At 42.5% G+C, this 10,234-nt stretch overlaps 2 protein-coding genes across 2 annotated transcripts in view; one reads left to right on the top strand and one right to left on the bottom strand.

Moving 5' to 3' along the window:
* LOC108580278 (p21-activated protein kinase-interacting protein 1-like) overlaps positions 1 to 83 on the top strand; it is a 5,769-nt gene extending 5,686 nt beyond the window's left edge. The window contains exon 8 of the mRNA XM_017943989.1: positions 9 to 83. Coding sequence (XP_017799478.1) covers positions 9 to 83 — 75 coding nt within the window. The remainder of the gene's footprint in view (positions 1 to 8) is intronic.
* A 216-nt stretch (positions 84 to 299) lies between these two features.
* LOC108580305 (neprilysin-11-like) lies at positions 300 to 9,811 on the bottom strand. Its single transcript, XM_017944028.1, has 17 exons — positions 9,584 to 9,811; positions 9,138 to 9,211; positions 6,390 to 6,466; positions 4,281 to 4,462; positions 3,837 to 4,082; positions 2,882 to 3,087; positions 2,604 to 2,780; positions 2,437 to 2,535; positions 2,190 to 2,334; positions 1,901 to 2,115; positions 1,651 to 1,827; positions 1,411 to 1,573; positions 1,294 to 1,342; positions 1,152 to 1,219; positions 945 to 1,081; positions 667 to 831; positions 300 to 486 (listed from the first exon to the last, which is right to left on the bottom strand). Exons 2-17 carry the CDS (start codon positions 9,147 to 9,149, stop codon positions 310 to 312), a joined length of 2,295 nt encoding a protein of 764 aa, XP_017799517.1. The 5' UTR covers positions 9,150 to 9,211; positions 9,584 to 9,811; the 3' UTR covers positions 300 to 309.
* Between the last annotated feature and the right edge of the window lie 423 nt (positions 9,812 to 10,234).

Below are 10,234 nucleotides of genomic sequence, written 5' to 3'. Positions count from 1 at the left end.
CTCCGAAGAGGAGGAAAAAGGAAAGAAAGGTCGTTGAAGAAACCGGAGCGATTCTAAGGAAAAAGAAGAAGAAGAAACAATGAAACCCGGGAAAGGAGGAATAATTGTACGATACGCTGTATTTGTTTAAAAACAAATTATATTTCCATTCTGCATGGAACGTTTACAGAAGATAAACTCCAATAGAAAATATCGTGCTTAAGAATATATTAAGTTAAAACACGTCAGTTCCTACGAATCAGTCTGTTTAGAATTTCTTTATCATTCGTATAATTTCACCAGGAACATCGCACGCCTTGTGAGTGCGAATTACCACAGAATACATTTGTGAGGTGGATTCATGGGACTTCCAACTGGACAATTCCAGGATTTCGCGAATTCTGCGTTATTCGATAAAGTTCCGATAACTCTGAAATGATTCGGCGCGTGAACTCCTTGTATCAATTTAGATTTCAAAGCGCCATTCGTGTCGTTTCCACACCATACCTGTGGAACAAACATACGCGCATGTATACACCTGTTCAGCGAAATACAACCTGTTACTGTTCATGCTAATACCAAAAAGATCATTTTGAATTTTCGAACGATTACGATTTCTCGAAACAAACGACTCGAAAGAATAACTGTATTATTATTTATCGGTGGCGGTGGTGGTCCAGCACTTACTTGCGCGAAACCTACGAAAAATAATTGCTCTTGGGTATACGTGGCAAGACCTGGTAAAGCTTGTCGATTAACGCTTCTCGTTTTCAGCCTTTGATACGCTCTATAAGCCTCTCGTATGCCACCGTTATCGGCAATGTTCTCTCCTTGTGTATTAACGCCGTTCACCTAAACATCGTAGAATAATTCGCCGGCATTATTTGTATGATTAAGTAACGTGCGTTAACAAGCCTGGCATATTTTCCGCTCTTCTGCATTTCCACACGAAGGACACTACTCACCGTAAAATTATTGCCCAGCTCCGGCAAGTGATAGCTGCTGTATTGTTTAATCATACACTCGACTTTTTCATGATAATGTTGCAACGTCTCGGTACTCCACCACTGCCGAAGGTTCCCGTTCTCGTCGAACCTACGACCTGAGCCACGTACTCGTACTAATCGCGATTAATCCATAATTACGCGAATCCGAAGAAAATTGTACGATACCTTGATCGTCGAATCCATGGGTGAGCTCGTGACCCATTATCGCGCCCATTGCACCGTAGTTGATTGACCTATCGGCATAATTATCGGACGAATCATAAAATGAAGAACGCAGTGATCATATAGATTACCGTACAATACGTACTCTAACCCATTTCCATAAAACGGAGGATGCAAAATTCCGGCTGGAAAAGCTAGAAAAAATTGGAACGTGATGTTGACTTGGGTTTGATTAGTAGCAGAATACTAACTGGACACTTACTAACTGAGTTTAATGTCAGGCTGTAAAACGCGTTCACCGTTGTACCAGCTGTTATCCATCGATTCTTGTCCACTTTTTCCCTCAGACTGTTCAAGCTCTTCGTAAGGCTCTTGTTAGTCAGCATCAGAAACGTGTCGAACAATCGTCCAGGTACAACGTCCATCTGTAACAAAGGATATGAATAGGATTTTTCCGTGGTCGTTAATAGAGCGGTTGAAATTCGTGTAAAATATAATTCACCCCCTCGTAAAATTTTTCCAGCCTGGACGAATTGGTGATCCATTCCGGAATTCCTACGAACGGTCTCATTGCGTGCAACTTTCTGTGCGCTCGAGCTCTCGTCTCAACGTCCATCCAATCTAGTTCAGCGACCATCTCGTCGAACGCAGCCCTGATGTCCAGCAACATTTCTAATGCCTAGAAAATCGCACAATTACGAATCACGAGAGGAAGAAGAAGAAGAGAAAAAGGAAGGAAGAGGAGCGGCAACCTTTTCTCTGGCCTGATCGTCGAAGTGTTTCCTCGCGTAAATATAACTGAGAGCCATGCCGAAATTCGTGTTCACGTTTACCGTGCACTCCTTCCATCTCGGTGTCTTCTCTTTCAGGCCGAAAACTTTCTGCGAGAATCGAAAGCCTAGATCCCGGAATTGTTGTAACGTCAACGGGGCAACCGTTGAATAAACGCTCCACCAGACGAAACGAGCTGAAAGATACGTCAACATTGGTGTTCGCTTGATCGTTCAACGCGAGAGGAAGTAAAAGAAGATCGCAGCATACCTAACGTAGATGTCGGAGTGGCCGATAGCAATTCGGGCAGTTTCTGCAAATAGCGTAGATCCAATATGATCACATGATCCTCGCTGGTATTTATCGTGGTGTTCGTCCGGTTGAACACCGCTTCAAAATATCTCGTCCAATTCCACTGAAACGGTGGCGGAGTCCGTTAGAATGAAAGTTCGTTTAGTAAAGTTCATTTAGCAGATATCAGGCAATAGGAAGGTTTTCCAGTTTTGATTCGATTCACCTGTTGCATTCGTAAATCAGTCAGCTGTTGCAATCTGTCGATCGTTACATCGTGAATCCGATGATTCGCGCTACGTCTCTCTTCCGGCGTCGCCATGATCTATATTAAACGTATCGGACATCGTATATTTTCATTTTCTTCGTGACACGGATTAGAATAATACTCACATACGCGACTTTGGTAGTAAAGCTTAAGATTTCATCGGCAAAATCGGCACTTTTATTACCAGCGCCAGCCAGCTCCATCATAGCTTTAATATACTTCTTGTATTCGTTTAATTCCGTTTGAAACCGCAATGGATCGAGCAGATAACGCTCGCTATAACCTGGCGATACTTGTTCCATCTGTAAAACGAATCGAAGAGGCTCCAGGTCTAGACGGAGGTCAAGATCAAGATCGGTGGGGTCGTCGAATCGAACGTATCGCCACGTCTCTATGCTCTCACCATAATTCTGTGTCTCGTCGTATCTCGTATATCTTCGGTCACGTAGAAATTTAGAAATATGTTCAAGCCTAACATTCGTAGCGCTGTCCCAGCAAACTTGGGAAGATCTAGAGCCGTGACTTCGTCGTTCAATGGTGGATCCTTTGGTAGACCAAGCGTGGCTAGCGTTTCGTGAATCGGCTTCAATTCAAAAGCCTCCAGGCTTGCTAAAACGACGATAATCACTCTGTTTCTTTCTCATTCTGAGCATATACACGTAGAGGGTGGTATAACCGGGCATAAAGTGATTCTACATGTCAAAATAAAACGCAAATATACAATAAAATTTTATCATAAAAAGCTTAGTTTTTCGAAAAAAATTCGAGTATTTAACGCGTGCATTTAACCCTAGTACGATGTTCGGGTCTATTTCGACCCGTCACATTCTTATTTTTTTAATAACTTTTGCTGTTGTCAAGTTTATGTTCCCTTAACGTTATATTGAAAGTTTATTGTCGAGGTCCGTATGGCGTGCTGATAACGATTTACGTTTGTAGGCACTAATACGCGATGTCAATGTCATGATAACTACTGATAATACATTTATTAACCATTTTCTTAATTTAAATTCACATTACTGAACGAATTGTTAAAAGTGACGTCCTTGTTAACGCATACAAATCCTTGCCCTTTGAATCAAAGAATCGTGGACTGATGGTACGGTATTTCGACGCTTTAATTGTGCGAAAGTCTGAGTACGATGTTTTCAGTTGCAGAAAATTTATACTGTTTTCAACGTAAAAGTATAACCAGAAGCAACAGCTTAAAGAAAATCTTTAAATACACATTTCCCGAAAAGTAAGCCTCTTATGAAAGAATGTTATTCTACGATTTAGGTTCATTTTCACACGTAGGATTATCCTCTATACACGTTGTACTACCCATTCTCCGCTCACTCTGTATACGCAGAATTTACCTGTGTCCATACAAGTTCTATACAAAGCTCTAGCCAATTGAACGGATCGCAATTGATTCCCCTCGTCCGATTCTTCCAGCAGAATCGTTAGATTTTTCAACAGCTGTTCCCTCAGCACGCTTAATTGATCCCAGGAAGTTTGACTTTGCGGTATCGGATTCTTCGAGATCCAACCGCCGCAGGCGAATTTATAAAAATCTTCGCAAGGATCTACGGATCTGTTCATCGCTTCTATTACCCTGGCGGCTGAAATGATCGTTCATTATCATCATCATCGTAAACGAACGCGATATCAGCGAAGGATAGGCTGAGGAGGGGGGAGAGGATAATAAATAATCCTTATATAAGGATAATTCGAATAGAAATCCCGGATTTCCATGTTGCAATTATATAGGAAGGTTAATTGGTAATTGAGAGTAGGAAAAACCTTGGCTCTTACGATACCTGTCTTCACGCATTCTTCACTCTGGCACATCTCTTTGTACTCCTCGGTACGAAAAATGACGATCTGCAGGGTTAACACGACTAGCAGCGTAATTACGGTTACTGTTAACAAACCGACGATTACCGTCAATTTCCTTTCCTTTCCGCCAAAATTCTTCTCATCCTTGGCCTGGCCGTAATGCCTAAATTGTATTTATAATTGAATTAAAAATGACGAATTTTCCTTCATTCTGTTACGATATCTATGTATACAGGGTGTTTCCTTTATCCTGAAAAATTGGGATATCTAACGAGGGACTGAATCTGTCAGAAAAACGTTCGAGCGAAAGCTGTTTGGTACGAAGGGAGACACACTATGGTGCAAATTATTTTTTTGCAGGTCGAGTGGTAGAAGAAAATTTCAGTGAAATTTATCTTCTTAAATAGAATCATATTCTTTTTTTTTTGTTAGTGCGATGGCATTTGTTCAGGCGAATTCAACGATCTACCGTACGAGGTAATTTATTGTTGTAAAATGTTGTAAATTCGTCAGTTTCTAGGGAGTCAAGTGAGCCGGAGTTGCTGACTAATACAATAAAGATCGAACTTATCTCCAGTTATGCTTTTCGCGTTACCGACATAAATAAAGTTTCTTTCTACTTACTAACGCTCAATTAAAGAAAAAGCAAAAATTTTTAAAAATGTACAACATTTTGCAACAATAAATTACCTCGTATGGCAGGTCGTTGAATTCGTCTGAACAAATGCTATCGTACTATGAAATAAAAATATGATTCCATTTAAAAAAATGAACCTGACTTTGAAATTTCCCTCCACCACTCGACCTGCAAAAAAATAATTTGCACCATATGGTGTCCCTCTTCATGCCAAATACCTTTTGTTCGAACATTTTCTTGACAGATTCAGTCCCTCGCGAGATGTTCCAATTTTTCAGGATAAAGGAAACACCCTGTATGTATTAGGTGTAGAAATTAGTTCGGTGCCTTTTCTCACAAAGTCTTGACGACTTTATCGACTCAAAGCCGCCATATTTGTTCAGAGAGGAAATTCGTTAGTTACACAATAAATGGAACAATGGTCATCTAAAGTAATGGAGATTATTTTAAACGTTAAAATTGTATTTAATTTTTTGTAAATAAACAGTGAAGTTTGTAAGAGAAGGCACCGAATTAATTTCTACACCTAATATTTTAGGTCGTCGAATAAGTTGATGCCGCGATGCGTTTACACTCTTCACCGTGTATTTTGTATTTCGAGTAGAGCTCTTACTATTTGGATATCCAAGTACTCGAAATCCGAGTCTGAGTACTCGATTTTCTTTGTTAATTACTCAGATACGAAGCTTTTCTTATCTGGATTTAGACTGAAGAAACCAAGTTCAGGTAAAGTTCGACCCTGATATTTAGTATCCGATAGACTCATCGTGAGTGTAATACAGATTTATCTAAATATCCGAATTCAAATCACGCGAGTATCCGGATACTCGGGCATAAATTAGGTAGCCACCCGAGTACCGAAATACTCCAGATTCGGATATCCGTAAATCTGAGTATCACCGAGAGCCCTAATTTCCAGCTACTTTCGAGAAATGAAACCATCCATTCAGACGTATAATACTGTGCTCAGTTAGGAAAGTTAAGAGAAGCAATAGCAGTGAAACGTGTCCAGGACTCTTAAATCGGAATAAAGTAATTTTTCACCATGATTATGCAAAATCGCATATGGCACAAAAGGTGCAAAAAAAAATTACGCAGATTCAATTGGAACTTTTTATCACACCCACCATATTCTCCGGAAATTACCTCATCAGATTACCATCTGTTCCGTGCGTTACAACGCTCTTTTGGTGGGCAAATATTTGACAATATCGACTCTCTAAGAAACAGCATTGGAAAATATTTTCATGAAAACCTGAGAGAATTTTTGTAAAAACGGCACATAATGGCTTTCCCCCCAAGAAAAGGTGGGAAGAATTTATGGAACCAGAGAGTGACTACTTTCTTCCATAGCATTTAAAGGTATCTTTAAAATATTGCTCTAAACATCACACGAACTTATCGAACGATCTAACATATACAATATAATGCCATTTTGTTGTATTCCATTTACCAAGAAAGCACAGATCCTTTCTTCGGCATCTCGTTCGCAGCTGCATCACCCTGGTCGTTCGCTTCGGGATCGCTTACCTGTGAAGAAAGGAAGAAAACTGTAGCGCGATGGAAGGAGAACGAGAACGCAGTAACCGTGAAAAATCGTGGTATGGAAATGAAAGAAATCATTAAACAAAGTGTTAGTTCGATGAAACGACATATAAGGATCGGTGCTCTCACCTTGCCCTAGAATCGTTCCTATTACCTCGACATAATTCTCCTGCTTCTACCCCGTGTGTACCTATATTCTGAACACAGGAGCAACGTTCATTCGTCGTACACTCACTGAGATAGATGAAATTCGCTAATTACCGTCGAGCGTAGATGCAACATACAGTAGAACCTTGGTAGTTGCACTCTCGATACTTGTATGCAAATCTCGTCAGTTGCATTTCGTCAACACACGGTGGGGATAGTTGCTTAGTTACGGAAAACACGTAACACGCGATAGTAAGAGAAGCTAAGATTTTAGTCTTACTGATAGTAAGAAGCACAAGTGGGAGGGAATTTGTTGATTGGTTACCTCGACCCTTGCAGGCTTTTTCACTCCCGTTTCGTGCAACTACCGAGGTTCTGCTGTAGTACAAAGTGAAAAAATCTGGCTAGCATACGTCGTGCACTGAGACACTCTAATACTTGCTACAAGGTATGTGAGGTACGGTCAAGAAGAAACTGGACAGAGTATTGATAAAAGCTTTATCGATCAACGAATCTAAATTTGGCTCTCGTCCCCTTCGAAATAGTCCCCTCTTGCATTGATAAAATGCTCCCGTTAGTTCTATCATCTCTTAAATGATTTTTGGAAATCATTTTCCCTAACTGCGTCAAGCACCTATTGCGATTTAACTTGGATCTCTTCGACAGTGTCGAAACGCCGTCCCTTGAGTTTCGAGTTCGTTTTTGGAAATAGAAAGAAGTGGCGATGGGCTACTACCCAGATTTAGCCCCTTGAGACTTCTTTCTATTTCCAGAAATGAAGTCGACGCTCAAGGGACCGCGTTTCGACACTGTCGAAGAGATGCAAGTTAAATCGCAATAGGTGTTTGACGCAGTTTAGGGAAAATGATTTTCAAAAATTATTCGAAGCGTGGCAGAACTAATAGAATCGCTGTATCAATGCAAAAGGTGACTATTTTGAATGAAATGTAGGTTGGTTGATTGATCAAATTTTTATAATCCCAGACCGATTTCTTTTTAATAGCGCCTCGTATTGCGCGCGTTCCAGGTGCAACGAACTTGCGCAGGATGTTCCATCGGCCAGGTCTGATCGGCAGTGTCACGTAGTAGTATCGTCAGACCGAAATCTAAGCCGCTACTCTGATTACGATTCAAGGCACGCGGCTGGATCATCGGTCGTGATCCATCGAGATCCATCGTGAGGCACGCGCGCGCCTCTCGCCGGTTCCTTTGTTACTGGTACCGGGGGAGAAAAGTGATTTCCAGCTTCCGATAAGCAATTCATTTCGAATTCGTGGATTGTGAGAAGATGTTGTACGCGTTTAACGAAGCTTTAAAAAAACCGGCTAATTAAGTGAGACGCGGCAGAGCCGGGAGAGACACTCGCCGCACAGTTCTAACATTGTGTTCTCCCTCGGCTCCCGCGCTCTACAAATAGAACGACTTCTTCCATCGATGTTCCACACGCGTCAAACATTCTCCTCAAGTACATACGTATGATATAAGCTTTTGATCGACTTGAGTACTGAAAATTTTGCCAAGGTGAGCATTGCACGCATAATTGCGACGAAGAAGCGTCACTCTTCTCGAAGAAGTCTGCGCACCCTGAATAGGTGTGGCGATAATGCTCGGACGCGTTAACTTCAGAAGAGAGCGACATAAAAGCTGTTAAACTCCGGAAACCACGATTAAACCGTGAACAATTGTTCTCGCGTTGATGGATAATATAATTCTAGTAATCGTGTTCAACGACAGTCACGAACGGTGATTCGATTTCTTTTCTCGCTATCGAAGCATCGTTTTCTTCGATTGTTTCGAATCGAACGCGACTATCGCTACGACGAGTCTTACCGTAGAACTTCCGGGGAGAGACTCGTCGACGAATCGACCGAAATCACCGAAATTCCTACGTAAGCTTATACGCTTCTAACATTCGATCTTCGCGATGTTATGCAATAAAAGAATACACCGGACACATGCCGCACCGACAAGTTACACAACGATAGTGTCAAAGTAATCCTGGTACGATGATCGTATTCATGCATCGGCTGGTTCTCCTTCAAGCTGAGGAAAAGTCACGCCTTCTAAGTAAAAAAATGATGGAAGTCACGTTTATGACCGTGAACGTCTCGTCTATTCCATTCGTTCGCGATGCGAAACGCGACTCATCTACCTACATTTGCCCTAATCATTTGTTCGTGAAGTTCGCGTAGGAAAGGATTTGGCACGATGCCAAAACTGCTCTATCAGCTTGAAGTCATCAAGTTCTCTTTATCTTTCGCCTGGATTGTACAGGGTCGGCTGTGTACGGAAGAAACAAACGATCGGTTCACCCTGAATGCTTATGTTTTATGCAAATCGTAGGAAGGAAAAGAAGACGTCGCTCGTCTGTTCTTTCTTTCGTGGCCCTCGCGATGACTCGCGCGAACCGTACGATTCCTTCCGCCAGTTAGAACGATACGAGGATGGGCGCGGTACTCGTTCCATTCTCGAATACACGCGAATACTTAGAGACTCGAAGCGGCCTCACCTTGTACCTCATCTTCCGTCCCGGTTCTTGTCTCTTCTCCTCGGCTTCCCCTTCCGTCGATCACGGCCTGTCCTCTGAAACGCACAAAGAACGAATAAATTCTACATTGAGCATCGTGTAAATTGAATTTCCGTAATAGTTGATAGAGCGATGGGTCGCGGCGGAAAAGGGGCGGAAGATAAAAGAGCGAAAAATGAGAGCGCGGTACCGAAATGTTGACAAGAGAGGATATCGTTTTCTCCTTGTGGTTCGAAATTAGCCGGGGCTATTTTTACGGAAAGTTTGTCGGTTTCGGCGGGATCACCCAGTTCAGGGAAGTTCATGCGCCGGCGGTTGAACGAAAGGAAACCGGGGTAAGGTCGTTGGCTAGGTGTCTCCGAGAGAGACACGTGCTCGCTGGTTCATTATCAAACGCTATTTCCCACCACACACATATACACACTCACCTGTTCTCTTTTACTTCTCCGTGACGCTTCTTGAGGCGCGCATTAAGCCTTCTCGCGACGATTTCGTAGTTAATTCGTCAATGAGGTACAAATGAAAAATTCACTTGGACCACTCGTCATGATCATTTTATCACCTACGACCTACTATCTACCGCTTCCTTTCACGTTTCTACGGTCGCGATTTTTATTCAACATCTATGGTGCCGAATCTCGTGGAAGGATACGACTCGAAACCAATAGTAAACTAAACTGATCTTTCGGCTTGCGAACCAGCGAGTATAATCTTCGAATCCCCTACCACTTCTGAGACACGGAACCACCGCCTCCACCGCCGCCGTCGCCATCGCGGCGTTCAGGAACGGACATTTCCATTCGCTTCGAATTGGGCCACGATCGATCGTCGATTCTTTCATCGATTCGCTCGTAGAATCTTCCGTCTACCCTATCTCGCCATTTCTCGCTCGATCCGAGAGAAATCGATCGATCGCGGACACGGAAGAACGGGACAAAGTTGACGAAAGCGCGAACCGTTCGACCGTTCGACCGTTCTCACTCCATCCGTTATCGTCGAACTCACTTTTCGCGGCTATTTATCCACCTTTCTCCTCCCTGTAGGTGATTCGATTGTACGAGGGTGTCGCGTGAACGCGT

Source organism: Habropoda laboriosa, unplaced genomic scaffold (assembly GCF_001263275.1).
Source record: "Habropoda laboriosa isolate 0110345459 unplaced genomic scaffold, ASM126327v1 scaffold9, whole genome shotgun sequence".
NCBI lineage: Eukaryota > Metazoa > Arthropoda > Insecta > Hymenoptera > Apidae > Habropoda > Habropoda laboriosa.
The sequence above is the reverse complement of the archived record's forward strand: the minus strand, read 5'-3'. Positions and strand labels throughout refer to the sequence as shown.

Bases quoted from the DNA above. Each gene is read 5' to 3' on its own strand.
- LOC108580305 (XM_017944028.1), bottom strand. The intron at 3,088-3,836 runs GTAAATTCTGCG...TCGTCGTTTTAG, and splicing joins TAGAACTTGTATGGACACAG to CAAGCCTGGAGGCTTTTGAA. The intron at 1,220-1,293 runs GTACGTATTGTA...TTATGCCGATAG, and splicing joins TTTTATGGAAATGGGTTAGA to GTCAATCAACTACGGTGCAA.